The sequence below is a fragment of the Lethenteron reissneri genome, chromosome 3 (assembly GCF_015708825.2).
Source record: "Lethenteron reissneri isolate LAM-NWPU_2019-01 chromosome 3, ASM1570882v1, whole genome shotgun sequence".
NCBI lineage: Eukaryota > Metazoa > Chordata > Hyperoartia > Petromyzontiformes > Petromyzontidae > Lethenteron > Lethenteron reissneri.
The window spans coordinates 5,462,455-5,481,322 of NC_083781.1; the positions used below are offsets into that span (position 1 = coordinate 5,462,455).

The 18,868-nt window shown below is 44.0% G+C and overlaps 1 protein-coding gene across 5 annotated transcripts in view; it reads left to right on the forward strand.

Moving 5' to 3' along the window:
• The first annotated feature begins 1,004 nt into the window (after positions 1–1,004).
• Positions 1,005–18,868, forward strand: part of LOC133345394 (F-box and WD repeat domain containing protein 10B-like) — a 30,105-nt gene continuing 12,241 nt past the window's right edge. The window contains exons 1-9 of one of the 5 annotated variants that reach the window (XM_061556140.1): positions 1,005–1,172; positions 6,502–6,779; positions 7,281–7,560; positions 8,603–8,797; positions 11,332–11,421; positions 13,665–13,792; positions 15,325–15,453; positions 16,481–16,590; positions 18,083–18,286. In XM_061556140.1, the coding sequence (XP_061412124.1) occupies positions 6,543–6,779; positions 7,281–7,560; positions 8,603–8,797; positions 11,332–11,421; positions 13,665–13,792; positions 15,325–15,453; positions 16,481–16,590; positions 18,083–18,286 (1,373 nt within the window). In that variant the 5' untranslated portion in view covers positions 1,005–1,172; positions 6,502–6,542. Of the gene's footprint in view, positions 1,266–6,501; positions 6,780–7,280; positions 7,561–8,602; positions 8,798–11,331; positions 11,485–13,664; positions 13,793–15,324; positions 15,454–16,480; positions 16,591–18,082; positions 18,287–18,868 lie in introns of all 5 variants that reach the window. The other 4 variants (XM_061556119.1, XM_061556124.1, XM_061556107.1 and 1 more) reach the window with 4 other exon arrangements.

An 18,868-nucleotide genomic window follows, 5' to 3' on the forward strand; every position in this document is an offset into this window, starting at 1 on the left:
GAGGCACATTTCTCGCACGTTCTCCTGCTCGCCTTGGCGATGGATAGTCCAGCATATACGAAGAGCCCAGCGTTGTGGTGGTACACCTCTGCTCGAGACTTTGGAGGCAATGGTTTGTGGATCAAGTAGAGATGTTTGGAACTCTCAAAGCTGATGGTCTGCGGCATGATATTTGTTGCTATGTTTGATTATTTCTATCTTAAATTTTGATTTAAAGCTTTCGTGACTGCAGGGATTCATATTCTTGGTTCTTTCGGTAAAGTCACGTAAAAGGGAAATAATAAAAATATTTATTTCTATTATTTTATTATTTCCCCTCTACGTGACTTTAATAAAAATATATGTTTTTATTATTTTATTTTTTCCCTTCTACGTGACTTTACCGAAAGAACCAAGAATATTTCTATCTTATCTAACCCCCCCCCCCCAAAAGTACCCCTTTATTATGAATAAGATTGGCCGTGAAAGCCCATGTGTTAAACCAATTTAATACAGTGCGTTAAACCAATTTAATACAGCGCGTCGAACACAACCCTAATTGTCGACATCAGATAAGTCAATGCCACGCCAATTGCAATGCCCCCCACCCCGTTGCACTGACGGTATTTATTCCTACTCTTAGGTTTTTTTGGTAAAGTCACGTAGGAAAAAATAAATAAATAAAATTAATAATAAAAATAATAGAAAAAAAATAATAAATCACGACGTTTCGGAGGCAACACAAGTCTCCGTCATCAGGTGGGACCGTCAATGCAAAAATTTAAGTGAGGCAAAAATTCCAAGAGACAAGCTCTTAAATACAAGGGGGGGAGGGGCTTATCTGAATGTGGTAGCCAATGAATGGAACGTGTTGGGGTGGGGGGTGGGCGGGGCTACAAGAGTATTTGTTCCGTTGCCGACCTCGTTGTTTAGTACCGTAATACTCCGCGTAGCGGCGCGGGTGGGGGGGTGACAATTCCAACGGCGCCCCCGCGGCGCAGCAGTCGCCATGGCAACTCGAGACGAGTGCGCGCGCTACTCGGCGCATTACGGTACCGAATCTCTGCAGGGCCTCATAGCAACGGGCGGCGACGCGCCTCGCGGGCGCAACAGAAGAAGCCGCGACGCTTTTTTTTCCAAAGAGTTTAAAGGCAGAGGTCTAACGAGCGCGGGCAAAGCGAAGTATCCCTGCGGTACGTCAAAGTGACTTAAGGGGTGGAGGGAGGGGGGAGGTTGTTGAGTGAGACGGTTACAAAAAAAAGTGATTTAAGACCCGCGCGGAGCCGGTGAGTTCTTGTGTTGCGCCGTGCTGTGTTAACTTTTAGCGACTCAGTCGCGGCCACGTTAGGGTCACTTACATTTAAGACGCTATTGTTTCAGAAACGCTGTGTGTGCCGTCTTCAATCTACCGTTTTATACTGCGTGTTGTTGTCGTCGTCGTTATTATCATTATTGTCAGGGCTTGATGTCCAATGGAATATTCTAAAGGACAACCACAAAACCGCCCGCTTTTTCGGAGCACATTTTTTTTCGAAACTGTAACCTGGATAGCTCCGCCGTCTGCAATGAAGCCCTGGTGACTGTAATATTATAATTCCGTATGTCCTGCAGTCCAGCATGGGTTGGTGGACGACGTAGATAATTGTGGCATTTAAAATAAAATAAGTATAACCCGTAAAAACAAAGTTTTTCACTATAAATCCTTTATATGCGTGGCGGCTAGAGTCCTCTCGTCCTCTGGCTTGAGATGGCTGCCACCTATGGGTCAGATGATTGTCTGCCAGTATTAAGCAATTGGTAATTAAATATTTAATTTGTTTTCCCTAAAAAGTGTAAATTTTTGGAAAAAAAATTTCACGAACATTAATTGTCTCGCACAACGAGTCTATGTGCAAAATGTCAACTCGATTGGATGACGGGAAGTGGGTTAAAAAACGACCGAAAGATTTGCACGGTCGTAAGCAAGCAAGCACGCAAGCAAGTGAACTTAATATAAAGGATTTCAAAAGACCCGAGGTGGCTTGCGCGCGCGTGGCATTACAGCAAATATGTGTTTTATGAACCCATATGTGCGGTCCTATGCAGTGTTTATCGCTCATTGTGTTTCATGGGTTGGGGCTACTCCGGGCACTTCCTATGTCCTTCCACGCGAAGAAAAGCCACTGACGAATCTGGCCAAACATTGGAATGCAGGGCCCTCCCTGAAGATGAGCCTTGAGACTCAATAAGGCTTTCATTGGTAAACAAGTTATGGAAATCACTCGTAAGAAATCAATATGCTTTGCCCTGCTGTGATGTACTGCGTATCCAATTAGCCCGTTGTGCATGTGTAAGTTTACGCGGTGCGTGGGTTTGTAACACATTGTAGTGGGGAAAGGCATTGTGTTCTAGCTGTGATCTAATTATGTACAATTTGTAGTGCCTACAAGGGCTTATAGTTATTAAAGGGTCCTCAATGCTGATACACACGCAACAGGTCAAGGCGCAGGGCTGCAATTGCGTGGTCACCCCATTGCTGACAGAAGGGCCTTCATTCAAGTGAGCTCCAGAGCCTAGAGGGTAATTGGTCTACCTTTCCAATGTGTGTGGCCGTCACCAAGTCCAACTTTAATATATACAATTTAAGAAGGAAAATTATTTCATTCACTTATATGTGTTATGTACTACTTACTTTTCTTATGCTATCTGTTACACGCGGTTGCACTTTATTTTGCGCGCAGTTTAAATTTACTTTGCTTAGTCGGTGTTAGCCGCTGAGGTCGTGATTAGTCTCTTTTTCTCATTCCTATTGCTCTCTGCTCCCCCCCTTGTACCGCTTCCGGTTCTGCTGTTAAAGGGCGATATTGGCACGTAAAATACAGATTAATGGATTCACTGACATAGAGGACTACAGAGATTGGGCAAACTTTGACGCCTGCCTTCCTGCTTGTCTGTGGTTCCTCGGGCCTGTGAGTCGTTCTCTCTTTTCGAGAGTGAGCGTATACTGTGCGAGGTGCAAGTTGATATAATGTTTGTAAAACGTGATCATGTATTGCCGTTTGCTTTGGTTCTTTCAGTAAAGTTACGTAGTTAGAAATAAAATTAAACAAAATAAAATCACTGCTGGATGAAGGCCTCATTACCGCGCCGTGGTGGTCGTGTCGTGAAATGTTTTGACCTTACTAGGTAAGCCACGCTGGTTGGTGAAGGTGGTAAGGTCAGGACCGGTCCAGATGTCGCCAATGATGGGAGGTTTGGCCGGGAATTGGAACTCACGTGGCTGGGTTCATAGTGCTAACTACTGCGCCAGCAGTCAACCCTGAGTACATATTGTATTGTACTGTGTAAACAATACTACATTCTTATTTCCCTTTACACAATGTTGATTTGTTTGATTAGTAACTCAAGTGTACGGTAATCGTTTTTTACATTTATATATTTTTCTGTATCATAAGTAAAGCGCATCTTTTCATTGTTTTTGCCATGTTACGTTCAATTTACGGGGAATACAATATCATTTTATTTAAAAGGTAATTGAGTTTTTTAAAAATCACTTTACTGTATGCGTCTTTCCCCTGGTTCCTTTCCTCTCGTATTCTGGTCATTCCCGTGTTCCAGCTGTGTGTCTAATTCATGTCCGCATTGTGATAAATTAGACTTGGCTGAATGTGCTTTCACTTGGATTAAATGTATTACACTGTATGGTGAAAACTCTATTTTCTGCCCTCCAATTACCCGCCATACCAAGTATATGCTCCTAAGTCGATTGGGGGCCTTGCTGTTATCCGCACATCCATTGTGCCTGTCATTCACACGTTTTATTATATTTTACCAGGTAAAGCCCACTAACCTCTTTCTCAGGAGCGACCTGGCCTAAAATGATAGCGCAATCAAGTGGCTTATGAATGGGGGAATGTATAGCAGCCAAATACTCTTAACCGCAGGTTCCAAATTGTGGACAGAAAAAGCGGAGATTTTACGTGAGCAATGTGCAAATTGTGTTTTGTATTGTGCAAGCAAAATGTTTTTAATGCTACTTAAAACGCTACTGATGCACGTGGATTGCAATCTACAACTGTACTCATGATTCAATACTAATTCTTCAACAGAAAAGGTCACTTCAGGTACAACTAAGCAACACATTCTAAAGCTGTCCTGCGTTAATCATACGATGCACAAAACATCCGAAACACACACACAGCACTATGCAGTTGACAGCAATGAATGCATGTGTTACTACACATATTGACATGACAGCTGCGTTGACGTTAGGGTTAAGAATATTACCACTTACATGACCCAGGGCAACAGGTCCTCAACTCACTTGTAGCTGGAGTGAAAAGGCTGCAACATTTCAAGTTTTTGAATGGCCATTATAATGATGATTTAAAGAGTCCAGCTAAGTGTGGTGTAGAATGTAAATGGAATGCAGACTATTCTTAAACGGTACCATTTTGCTGCATGATAAATCAACGTGCTGATGCAATTTATTCAGAAACTTGCACCTTCAACAAGTTTTTTATATTTCATTTCATTTGTACAGTATTGTGGAATCATGAAACCACTGTAGTTAATTTGACTAATACGTAATAATTATATGTATTATTTAAGCAGAAAATCCGATTAGTTTTTACATATTTAGGAGGCATCTGCATTGGTGTGTTTGACCGATTCAATAAATGAGAATTTGGCACGAGCAGAAAACTGGCGTTACAGCATCTGTATAATAAACCCGACATTAAAGGAGTAACACTGCCACATTCTGGCCACCTCACAACCACATGTCTGGTGGTTCCCTTTACAATGACTAGCCAGGCAAAGCCTCCGAAAGTCATTGAGGTTGGGCACATTTCAAGTGATATTACCATAAGCTATTTTCTCAAAGCGGTATTTATTTATCTCGTATATATATTAACTTATTCCTAATCTGAAACACACCAGTGATCCATCTAACCAATGATTGTATAACACGGCAAAATCCGAACTACAGAACGCTCTACGGTATTGCATGGAATTCTTATGAGATGTAGTGTTTTTAGAATAGTTGATTTGCAGTCAACACTGCCAGACCAATTACTGTTTTATTTCTGGCATTAGATGCCCTTTGCCCAGCGGGAGGCAGATCTGTCTGTGCCAGGCTGCCATAAGGCAATCACAAGCAATTATTCACGAGATGGACGATGCCAACTGTGAGCAATGGGCAATATGGAATTACCATCAATGTATGTTTTTCAGCTTCATATTACAGAAGTGTAGCTGGGAACATTTAACAATGAAACTAAAACACATTACATATCTTTTGAAGGTCAAAGCAAATTTTGGCAGTGCAGTATAAGCTGAATAGGAGCACAGCTCACGTAAGCACAGTTCTGATATATGCAACACATCCCTCTATGACACTGGTGAGGGGACAGAAAAGGGCAACTTCAGAATAAGCATTCAATTTGGATATAAGCATTGCTGGACAAACCAGTGTGCGTTGTGTAAGCTGTCAGCGTACTGCGCTACGAACCCAGCCGAGTTACATTCCCGCTTACGGCCAACACCAATGACGATTATCTGAGATGGTCCTGGGCTTCCCCTAGGTCGACTCAGTCTCATATACCTAGTGCGGTGTGTAAATATCGCCACTAAGGAGACAAAGTCGGCCGGGCGTGGTGCTGGCCACCCACCCCCACCGTGTGCTGTTCCAGCCTTCATAGGTGCTCGCTAACAGCACTTGCCCCAACAGTCTCTTAAGGCTATACGGGGGATTTTTGTCTTGTCTGGACTTGCTCCCAAGGGGTGTGCGTATACCCATCCTCTTTTGTATTAATATAAATCAATCTATATGCCTTTGGTAGGAGCATAAGCTTTAAGCGCATGCCATCCATATGCATGTCTTCTGAAGCATGGGTTGGTGGATATCATAGAGATTTGTGAAATCCTAAAACCACTGGCCTACGAAGTGACCAGGAGATAGTAATCCAGCAAAAGCCTTCTAAAACCCATCCATGTGCACCCTTTACTGTTATCGCCTTGTATGACTATGGTTTCTGCTTGTATGGCAGTTTCTTGTCACATGCATAACACTCCTTAACACTGATATTACCAAACATCCCAATTCAGGAACCATATGAAAACTAGTATTGGGACTCGATGACGCTTTCCTTGAATACATTACAGTAAATAGTAAATATGTCATTAAATGAATATTAAAAACTAATTTCTTTAGAACAGCTTTTTGTGTTTAGTTTGTTGTCCTTCCCCTCACCTCCGATTAGCATGGTTGGCTACATATGGTGCGAAAGAAGATCAACACACATACATTACTCCATCGTACATATGTATTTACTCCTGATGTGAAAGCATTTTGTTGTATATAAAGTAGACTGCACGTGCACATTAACACACTCCTACCTGCCACCACTCACCCACCCTTTACCCAAACGTCACTGGATTTACGGAAATTGAAACAAACCCTGCGGCAATAACTAAGCATCGCTGGCATGGTGACGGCCACACCAGTGATTGTGGCCATTTGTCAATCATGTACGTCTGTAGCAGGCATTGCGAGTGAGGTTGGCAATCGGCATCCGCTGGACATGCGGGAAGCGACCACGGCAGGTGTGGACGCTGACCCCAAGCTGCGATGCCACGCGGTGCCCCGGGAACTCACCAGCTGCGGGCATTGCCAGGCGTGCATGCTCACCGGCTGGCTGGACCGCACCACGGCCTGGCTGGGCCACTTGGGACATTCAGCCCAGAGAGACTTCGTGGCCGGCCTTCTGCTGCGCACAAGAGCGAGGAAGTCGCTGAGTCAACTCGCCCAGACGATCCAGGTTGGCCAGCATGCAGCAACATTGGAGTGGAGGAATTAGTCAACTTTGCATTCGTACAAAAACATCCTTCGCAAAGGAAAATAAGTCAAAGTAATCTAAAATAATTCTCAAATTATTGTTTGGCTTATTCTCAATTGCATTACATTTGTGCTACTGGCGCCATGGCGTGAGACAAAGAGATTTACGTTTGGAACTCTGCAGCTAGCGGCTCATCACACTGTGTCAGAAAATGGGCTGAGAAGATGAGGCTCCAGAACTGTGAGGTCTCTTCAATCGTCTTCTTTATCCCCACTGGTTTTTTGTGCATTCATTGGTGGCCGGGCTGAGATCATCAATTCTCTACACTCGAGAACCCAGTTTAATGGCAGCTGTCTGCTTGGATGAGAACCCAGGATCTCAACCAGTACCAGTTCAGTACTGTGACTAATGTATTTCCAAAATATCTTGGATATTAACGAAAACCATTATGATGGCTGTGTAACACCTCCCCCTCCCCCCCAGCTTCCAGCCCTGGCCAAAGACCTGACGTACGCCCGATCGGTCATTAGCTGGCCGACGGCCAGCAACCTGCTCGTGTGGGCGGACGTGCCGGAGAGCCTGCGTGGCGTGGAACACCCCGGCAGGGAGGCTTCCCGCGCGTGGCAGTGGTTCTCGTCCGCCGGCGTCTGGAGCCAGGCCCTCTTCCTGCTGGGAGCGCTTCGTGCGTGCGACCCATGCCTCTCCCTCGAGCTCAGTGAACTCGTGCAGGCGCTCGTGGAGCGGCAGCATTGCTGGCGAACGGGTGAGCACGGTGCCTGGAAAGATGCCGCTACTCGATTGGTTTTCTGCCTCCGATGTGTTTTCAGGTTACGTAGCGCGTTGTTCGGCATGACGTGCCGCTTTTCACTCGACGTGCTAGGAGCTGCTCTGGTGAGTGAACATCTGGCCAAACAACAGGCGGTGCAAACCGAGCAAACACTCCTTAACACTGATATAAAGAAACATACCAAATCAGGAACCATATGAAAAATAGTATACAGCAGTAATGGCTTGCCATGTTACGGTGCTGCAAAAATTGTCATTATTACTAATATTACGAATATGGCTTTTGGCAACCATCGAACAAAGACAGTGCATCGCACGCTTTCAGATGCCCTGCGGCCGTCTGGAACGCTCTTCCGATATTAGGAAGCCACTGGAGCTATGCACTTTTCATTCTAGTTTGTTGTCCTTCCCCCGCACTTCCGATTAGCATGGTTGTCTACGTACAGTGTGAAAGAAGTTCAACACACAGTACATGCATTCATTGTTTTATTGCAAGAGGTTACCTAAAAATCACCATGAATACACTTTTCTGGACCATAGGATATGTCATGTAGGTACAAATTATTTATGTCAGCCAATGACCACATATGGGTGGCAGAGTGCCACCCAGCTAGCTGGATTAGATTATAATATTACAGTATAATATTAATTAAATAGTTCACAGCCCGTTGTCCATCTGCTCCTGAATGAATGCTTCCTCTTAAGTATGTTGGTTATTGTGGGCTTGTGAAGAGGGAGGCCCAGAACTAGTTCAGATATCATTCACCAACGATGTTAGCTGTAGCCGGGAATCAAATTTTGGTCGCCACTATGCCAGCCACTACACCACCGCTCCATCGCCTCCACCATTCAATATCCAAACGACGTCAGTATGCTATGTGTATGCATGATTTGCATCTATTGGTGCACGTAAAACGTTTGAATGCTAAGGTTATATTCAACGTAGAGAAAAAAGCAAAATGAAGGTGTGTATTTTGAAATAAGAATAACCTGACTATGTGTGCAATCACATCTTCCAGAAGAAGAAGAATGCAGGCATGGAGGAGGAGAAGAGGAAGAAGAGGCAATTGGCGAGACTCAAAGCTCAAGTGACAGCTTCCGGACAGAAGATCATCCCAACTTGCAGCTACTGGTGGCTGCCAGACGGGATTACTGCGCCATTTCACCCGGCATGGTGCCACCGAGCCTGCAACGAAACATCGTCGGTGTCATGGGTACGTGGAGATATCTTCCGCTCATTTTTTTTCCCCACGGGGATTTTCAAGCGCGTGCCGTATTTTCCCATGCCGCCTGCGTGACGGCGTGCAATGGTGCGAGCATAGATTGACGTTTCCTGGAGATGTGGAGTGGCACATCCATTATGAAGTCGAGAGGTCAATTTTGGACCGTGCTACGTTGTTTCACCCATGCACAACCCCTATTTCCCCACGTCTGTCCGAATGTTTGAACCTGTTTTTTCGATTGAAGCACATTTTAACACGTAGGCTTTCGCGACCAATATTATTCATAATAAAGGTTTTTGGGTTAGATCGCGTGTCGCAACCCTCCACCACCCAACACGGCCAATCAGTAAAAAATGTGTCACGTTGACACAAGACAAATAGTTCACTACTTTAGCCTACCGGTATGTTGAAGAGTGAATCCACAACATTTTCATTTTTTGAGTACGACGTTTCGCTGGTAATTACATCCAGCATCATGCCAGAATAGTGAAGCCCTCCACCTCCTCCCGATCTTAAATAGAGCAGCAGGGTGACATCAGCATTCCATGCTGCTGCCCCATGTTACTACCACCACTGTTACTCCTTCAGTGACAACTTTCTACAGTCGCTGCTGCTGCTGTCCCGTGTTACTACCGCCGCTGTCACTCCTTCAGCGATAACTTCAGTCGCTACTGCTGCTGCTGTCCCGTGTTACTACCGCCGCTGTCACTCCTTCAGCGATAACTTCAGTCGCTACTGCTGCTGCTGCCCCGTGTTACTACCACCACTGTCACTTCTTCAGTGACAACTTTCTTCAGTCGCTACTGCTGCTGCCCCGTGTTACTACCGCCGCTGTTACTCCTTCAGTGATAATTTCAGTCGCTACTGCTGCTGCTGTCCCGTGTTACTACCGCCGCTGTCACTCCTTCAGTGATAACTTCAGTCGCTACTGCTGCTGCTGCCCCGTGTTACTACCGCCGCTGTCACTCCTTCAGTGATAACTTCAGTCGCTACTGCTGCTGCTGCCCCGTGTTACTACCGCCGCTGTCACTCCTTCAGCGATAACTTCAGTCGCTACTGCTGCTGCTGCCCCGTGTTACTACCACCACTGTTACTTCTTCAGTGACAACTTTCTTCAGTCGCTACTGCTGCTGCCACGTGTTACTACCACCACTGTCACTCGCTTGTTTCACGCGGACTTCGTCCAGCCGGTGGACAGATGTCGTTACTGCTGATATCTTCATTATTTAGTCTGTGCTCAAATTCTATGGGAGCATGCTGTGTGCCGCAAATAAGCAGATTTTATTTGAAATTATTGAAAAAAATGTTATTGCTAATTTTGCAATGAAAAAATCTTGAAAAGTTAATCTCCGGTGTAAATTTTTCTCACCTTATGATTTTTTTTATTGTTATTAACATGACTCTGCCTCTTTGAATATGCACTGTGCCTATCCTTGCCATATAAATATATTTATTCCAGACGACATCTTGGTTACATGTTTTTCATACAAACAAAAACATATTCTTAGGTTTTTTCGGTAAAGTCACGTAGGTAAAACATCTAAATTAATAAAAATAAAATTAAATAAAGATCACGACGTTTCGGAGGCAACACAAGTCTCCGTCATCAGGTGGGACCGTCACAGCCAGATTAGCTGCATCAAGCTAATCTGGCTGTGACGGTCCCACCTGATGACGGAGACTTGTGTTGTCTCCGAAACGTCGTGATCTTTATTTTATTTTATTTTTATTAATTTTGATGTTTTACCTACGTGACTTTACCGAAAAAACCTAAGAATATGAATCCTTGCAGTCACGAAAGCTTCAAATCTAAAACAAAAACATGGTCACATTTTTGTCGTAAGCCCTTTAGTTTTCGTAGGCATACAGCCCTGCTTAGGCTGCATGGTGACCATGAGATGGCATTATAGCAATATATTATTGCATACATCTGTCCAGAGCTTTTGAGCGTTACGCTCTTGTATTTCTGGGCGCTCCAGTTTCCTCCGACACGAAATTGCAAAATATCCGGATACAGGACCCTCCGAAAAAGTAGAGTCTAGAATCAATGAGGCTTTCCTTGGTCAAGAGCATTATTATAACTAGATAAATTTTTTTAAATCTTGTATTTCTCTAATTGGCACTTTTGCTCACGTACAGAGCTTTTATGTGGATTTCCATAATGAAAGCCCATATTGCTATGTTACAGAAGATGGATTTAATAACGTGAGAACAATAATTTCTTGGGCCAGTCTCAACTCGAATACAGAAGTTTTGAATAACTTTTATGCAGAAGCATGCTGCCCTGGTATTTATGCGCTTGGCATTCTCTGAACTGCATTTGGAGAATGCATGTTTGAAATTATAGAGATGATGAATGCATTTCTGAAATTGTTAACATGGTTTGTGTTTCTAAGAGTGTCCAAAAAATGTTTAAGCTTTGTGTGGATCCCAGTTTAGGGCATGAACGTCTGTGGGGGGGGGGGGGGAGAGATGGTGCGGGGATGGTGTGTAAAGGTCACAGCTGTCTGTCTCTCCCCCTTCAGGGTCAGAGGTGACACCTTATTCCAAGAAGAGCAAGACCAAGGGACGTAGAGATCGTATTGGAATGGAAACCTTCTCAAGGCACCTTGCTGGTGTGGGAAATCAAAGGGACTTAATCCGGAGCCTTCCTGTGCATCTAGCCAAATACATACTGGGTAAATACCGCAGTTGCAAATTGGCCAAAAATATTTGTATATATATAAACACGCATTTTATTTTTGGCAAATGTGAATGTTAATGAGCTCTAAAACTATGTGTGGGCTGACAGTACATGCCTAGCAAACTATTATTGGGATAAACAATTGTATAATTTGGTAAGAAAACATGACAAAACATTTTTAATAATCAATATCCGCAAAAATTACGGCTATCTGTAGAACATGCTATGTATACGTTTGTAAATCAATGAAAATTATGCAGGATTTAATGATAGTACATTTCTCCACATGGCAACGTTGGACATGCGTAGCGTGCACACAGCTCTTCCAACACTGACAGTTTCAATATGCTGCTGTTGCTCTCTCCAATGTAAAGTCAAGCATTTGAGGTCTAGAAATACACGTATGATAACTTATAGGTATGCTATTCTTGGCAGGCATAATTAGCACTGTGTGCATTGCTGTACAAGATTAATTTTCTGTCATTTTAATTCCCGCATATCAACTTTGAAAAAACATGTTTTCGTGTTATATTTTAAAATCGAGTAATTGTAGTTATGCACCATCGTAAGCTTACCATGACCAGCAGCCACTATGCCCAGTCTACCGCTGCGTAAAGGTCTCTTCAGATTTGCGCTGCCACTTGCCAAGATAGGTTTTAGAGGGGCAGCCAGTAGCAGTATATCATACCGAGATCCCCAGATTCAGTTTGAGACTGCTTTAAAATGTCTTGCCACTGTTATTATGAAGACACACCATGCAAAAAAGATTTAACTGCACTTATTTGGACCATCTTATTTGACAGACAACTATTACAGGTTGCTGATAGACAGCCAGTTTTGTTTTACCAGGTTTAGTTTTTTTTTCACACTTTTGGAGTCACAAACCGCACCTCTCCATAATAAAGGCTCACTCTTTTGTTATGCAGTCTATTCTTAGTCTTAAGCCTCACCTTACCATATTAATAAAAATGTGCCGTTCCTGGCCCTTCCCCCCTCAACCATTATATATACGGAGTGGTATCTCTTGTAATCTCTCATTTACTTGATACAGCTGTCGTGGCTGTGACGGTTCCACCTGAAGACGGAAGCTTGTGTTGCCTCTGAAACGTCGTGATTTTTTTTATTTTTTTCATTTTACTTTATTAATTTTAATTTTTTACCTACGTGACTTTACCGAAAAACCTAAGAATATGAATCCTTGCAGTCACGAAAGCTTCAAATCTAGAATTTTTTAATAAAGTTCACGTATATATGTGTGGACAATACCGGGAGTGAAGTAGTTTTGAATCGATGTCAAGTTATCTTTAAAAAAAACTACACCATACCTCCTAATGGGAGGTTAACTGCTGTTGCCCTATGAAGAGACTGACCCTTGTCAATGCAATATGGAATTTCAACCACTTCTGCAGGGAGGGCTTCAAGTGAAGATGCTGCAGGGAAACACTTCGATTTTTGACCAACTGTGCATGCATCCACCGTGAAGCAAGAGAAACCCACTGGAAACAATGCACCGTTGATACAGGGGATCGGCAACCCGCGGATCCGGAGCCACATGTGGCCCTTTAAGGACTGCTCGTGATGCAATTTATTAAGGACCCACCGTCTCGTATTCACTTGAAAGATTTTTTTTACCGATTTCGACAAAAAATGTCTTTTCTTGTTATTTTGGTTGCCGACCCCTGGGTTATACAATGTCCTAGCAGATACTTGTACGACATGCCTGCTCTGAGCAGTGGTGGTGCACCCCTGTAATCCAGCAATTTTTAGGCAAACTAGGGTTGGTGCAACGCACAAATGGTTTTGTGGGACTCCCTTCCCGTGGGCGTCGAGGAGGTGCCATACCCTGGCTCGCTAGGAGCAAGCAGTACAGCGAGTGGTCCAACCGCCATCTGTTTCCATCTGTACGAGGATAGAGTGTTGCCCCCTCGCACGTGCGGGTTTTCTCCGGATGCTCCGATTTCCTCCCACCATTGCACCTCCGATTAGCAGGGTTGACTACGTACAGCCCGAAATAAGTTCAACATACTTACATACATATTGCCACGTGTATAGAAGCTCATTAATTGGCTTAAAATACACTTAGCATAAAAATGCAACGCAGGACACTCCAGAAAAAAGTTATACGCCTCAACGTGGCTTTCCTGGATGAATAAAGAATTATTATTGCCCCCACAGGTATATTGGACCAGGCCTCATTGTCGGCTTGCCGGCACGTGTCACTGCACTGGCGGTACCTTGTGACGGAGGTGCAGAAGGAGAGCATCGTCAAACAGGTGGTCAGGGACGAGGCCATGGCATTGCAGGTAAAGCCTCCCATCATTTGAGCATAGCCTGCAATGTCCAGGAATGATCAAGCTGCTCCAGCTCTGCAGACACAAATGCTGACAAAATCGACTCAAATAATGACGTCATCTGTCATTTATTTCTCACGCCATATCAATCCAAAACCACCTTTGCCACTGAGCATATACAGCATCCTCCTTCATCCACTATCCATTAGGGTTTCCACCTCTGAGGTACAGCAAAAACTGAGACATCATGGGAACAAGTATATCTATCACACCTCCGATTAGCACGGTTGACTACATGCGGTGCGAAAGACGTTCAACATACATACACACAAAACCAGGATAGGGGAGGACTATGAGTAAATTAATGGTCTTGAGCAGTGTATTATTACGCAACTCAGAAAACCTAGAACTTTTAACGTCCCGGAAGACTGGAGGATATCCTAGGACAGCTGCCCTCAACAAGAGCATGATCCTGGGAAACCACGAACAGGTGGCAACTGCAACCACCATCAACATTGACCATCATCAATGGTGCCAGCGACTGAGACGAGAGGTAGCTGCAACATGAAATAGCCCGTCTAGTAGACAACGTCTCTGACATGGGTGGAGGAATCAACGAGTGGAATTCACGTCTTCTGTTGGTTTCACGTGACCCCCTATTGCCACAAGAGGCTGCTGCGTTGACCACAGGAGAAAAATTACGGACTCTTGACTCACTTAGCCGCCCTGAGCATTACTGTGGCGCGGTATTAACCTTAATAACACTACGCGCCATCCGCTTCACAGCAGACGTTACGTAATTCACAAGAGGAGGACATTGTGGGCCCCGGATTAGGGTCAATATTTGCCAAATTCGGAAATTACACCGCACATTGCTCAATTGGGATTACAAATTGCAAACATTGCCCCCTATTGACAGACCAATTTCCCAGATCACTCTTGCAAATTGTACGATCTTGATCTCTGGAACTCTCGCCTTGTTAAACAGAGTAAACTTGAAACTATTGTTTACTTCTGCGTCGCAAGAGCACTGGCGTTCACAATTTAAGAGCTAATGTTTCAGCCACATGGTCGAATATATGAACCAACCACCCCTGCTGTACTTAGCGCTGTTATTTCTGAAAGCAAACACAGTGCAGTACTCACAGTGTTGAATACTGGGGGTATAATCATAAATAGGTTCATTAACTATTATCGATTCTGAAGATCATGGAATATGCATTGAACTTCTTACATAAAAATAAATGTATTTTGATTCATATATGTTTTTGTTGGGAACTGCTGTGGTGTAATGGTTAGCATATTGGACTTGCAATCCAGTGGTTTCCAGTTTGATTCCATCTCCCAGCTCAGCAGGTGAAATAATCGTGGACATTTCTCAAAGCCCATCCACCTAGCAGTATCAATGAGTATACAACAAGCAATTTGCATGGCTGCACCTTACCTATTTATATATGCTGTATGCAAAGTGTTTAAATTATGCGGCTTAGTGGCTATACATTTGAAAAGGAATGCCGATCGTGTTGTGATTGTATTTTTAATAGGGAACATCGGCCAAGAGGGTGAACCCAGTGTACGCCAGGCTACGAGAGATGGAAGTGCCAGCGCTCGCTGAAAATGGATTGGACCTCATCTCCACTGGAGATAAGGCATCTCACAGCGCTACCACCAAGGTGGCCACTCTCAGCGACACTACACGAACTCGTTAATGATAATCATTTACAGCCCTCTGTCAATCCATCACTGGATGAAAGCGTCCCCACGCCGTGTTGGTCATTGGGATTGTTTGGCCAAACTTTGCCACGCTGGTCATTGCTGGTTGGTGAACGGACGGGTGGTGGGGAGGGGTTCCATGATCGGTTCAGATATCACTTGCCACTGACGTGAGTAGCTCTGGCTGGGAATCTAACTCGGGGCGCCAGCTTCGTAGCGCAACCCGGCTCACCACTGCGCCACGATCCATATTAATACGGTTGGGATTCACAAATAATCCATGACCAACAGGACTGAGCAATAACAAGCAGGCTTAAGCTCTGCGGTCCATTTTGATGATTGAAACCAAATCCATACCGGCGAGGGAATGTGCCAATAAATGACAATGATCTGTAAAGATAGGCAACATAAGATACGCAAACAATAGTTCTCCTTCTTATGTCTGTTTCTCCACGTTAAAAAACTAAAAGTGTATTTCCCAAGCCATCAGACCCAACAGCCTTCTGGGAGTGCATTACTTCAGCTGCATTGGTTCAGTCCTGCCAATTTCTGGACTGGTTTTGACACAAAGCTTCTCATCAGCACAATTGGGCTAGGTTGAATCAATCCTGGTGAACTGCCAGATGTTATAGTCAAGGACCATTTCTTCAAGATATAGGTCCTAGTTCGATACGAAATTATGTAATGCATAAAAATAATAAATGGTGTCGTTCTGGAGAATATAAATAACAACATAGTTGTTCAAACCGGTCTATAGTTTGTTTGTACTTATTAAATGCTGCTGAAATGATGCATTCCAAGAAGACCGTTGGGACAATGGGTTGTGTAAGATATACTATTGTGTGTTTTTATGCGTGGAGACATATATACGAAGGAGAAATGTAGTGTGTTTACCTTTTTCATTGATAATTTTCACAGAGAAGCTAATGGTTATTTTCGTGACATGTAAAGATGGGCTCACGGATTGGTTGTGTTTGCGTTTTGCAGGTGAATAGCAGCTTCTCCTCTGCACTGCAGGGCATTGCTACACGGGTGGTACACATGGAGGAGAGGAATGTTTACTGCAGCGCTTACAACGTCCTCATTGTCCTACAAAAGTAAGAGTTCCTGTTTGTAAGTAAGCGCCGCTTGGCTTATTCTTCTACGTGGCGCGTACACGTACCGTCGGTGTGCGGACTTCATTGGCGGTGGTGTGCAGGCACGAGTTAAACACTCTTCAGCATCATGCTGGAGGAATCCGATGCGCTACAAAGCTCTTTTTCACAGATTTCCAGTAGGGGCGGGGTCAGAACGTGTCAACAACTCAGAACGTGTCAACAACTCAGAACGTGTCAACAACTCAGAGCTTGTCAACAACTTAAAACATCATTGGAACCTCATTTGCCAGTAAAAATATGATAATTGTTTTTTTACCCTTCTATCTGGCAACAAAACTGACACCTTTTTACAAGGAGTCATATTTGCATGTGCACGTTATCAGAGTTATTTTGTTTTGTTTGCATTATGACTGCAGGTATTGTGGTCTATGCAAATATGACTCCTTGTAAAAAAGTGTCAGTTTTGTTGCCAGATAGAAGGGTAAAAAACCAATTATCAACTTAAAACATAACAACTGTCCGTCAACCTACTATTCATGTTTTCCCACATCAAGGCAGTGTTTATGAGTTGTTCATGAATGTCAATGTCTCCATTGTAAATACGGCACGTTGTCACCTTGTCATGGCGCTGACATGTGTATTTTAAGCTCGTCATAATTCACGCCCTCACAGTTCGTTGAATTGTACAGTTTTGGGGGCTGCGATTCGATTCAAGAATTCTGTGATTTTTTTCTCCTGTGGTCAACGTAGCAGCAGGGGTCAGGCAATCTCAATAGGTAACGCGAATTCCACACGTTGCTTCCTCCACCAGTATCAGGGACTTTGTGTCTACCGGACTGGCTATTTCATTTTGGCTATTTCCACACCTTCGATGAGCACGCTTGGCTACGTATGGTGCAAAAGAAGTTCAACATCCATACACACATTTTATCCATATTGTGTTTAACTACTATCCTGCAGGTCACAACACCTATCAATCTGTTTCTTCCCTTACACTACTCAACTTCGGAATTCCCTCCCATCATCTATTTTATTACAAGTTCTCATATCTTCACTCAATTGCAAAAACGTATTAAAGTCTTGTGTCCATGAAACACATTCGAAAGTGCTGTTTGTCGCTTGGCGTTTTGGGCTTGTGCTCAGCGTCCGCGATAAAAATTAAAACACAAGGCATATGAATGAAATGCATAAATACTTACAATCTTAATTCAACGCTTGTATCGTGAGCATCATTTAATTGATGAACGCATACATCGTTGCACATCGAACACACTTAATCATTTTCGCTCATCCCACTTGTCTCAACAAAATTGCCAACCGCTAAAAGTCATTCCGCTTTGCTGAATTGCTGGAGAATTCTAAATGAATATATCTGGACACGCAAGCCTTGCTCGTACGTTGATGTGCCCTCCGTTACGACTGTTGATTTGGGTTCAATAAAAAAAACATAAATATGACTCTCACGGCTAACGTGGTATTCCCGCGGTTGCAGAGAGGAGCCGTGCCGGGTGGTGGCGTACGCGGGAGGCCACCTGGCGGCGCTGGGCTCCATTGACCGGCACGTGCGGCTGCTGGACGTGGAGCGAGCCAAGGAGGTGCCCCCCGTGATCCGCGGCCACGCGGGCAGCGTCCGCGCTGTCCTCGTGTGCCAGGAGAGGGGCCTCCTCCTCAGCGGCAGCTACGACCTGAGCATCAGGTTTTTTTTAATGCTTTCGAACTGAGTTGGAGAGCGTGAATGCGATTAACCACAGTCTGTACGTCCGTCCGTCCGTCTGTAAGTCGGACTATCTGTCGAGAACATGGTGTAATGATTGCTATTGCAAAGATGATCTAATGTAAATTTTGTTTGGAGTTGTGTTGCTGTTCGAGACTTACCCTTTAGAAAAATGGCCAAAGCTAGCAGACATAAACCAGAGCCAAAATTACTTTATTCAAATATGCAATCACATTTTGCCCTGACAGCTACCCATCGGCTTCTTTACTGCGAATAAATAGTTTCAAGGACAAACACATGTTGGACACTGTTACAGAATCCATGCACAAGCATGCTTGTTATTTTATTTTTCGGGCCTTCTTTCCCAAATTTATTCTAATTGTGCTCTCAGCATCACATCACGAGATGATTTGTTCATTCAGAACACTTGCTGAAAGCGCGCATCACCCATCGTTGTAGAACAGCCTGCGAAAACTGATGTGAAATGAACTTCAACATGTAACGCACCGCACAGTATCCACTCACTCTCGTAGAGAGAGAACAACTCAGAGGCGCGAGGAGCCA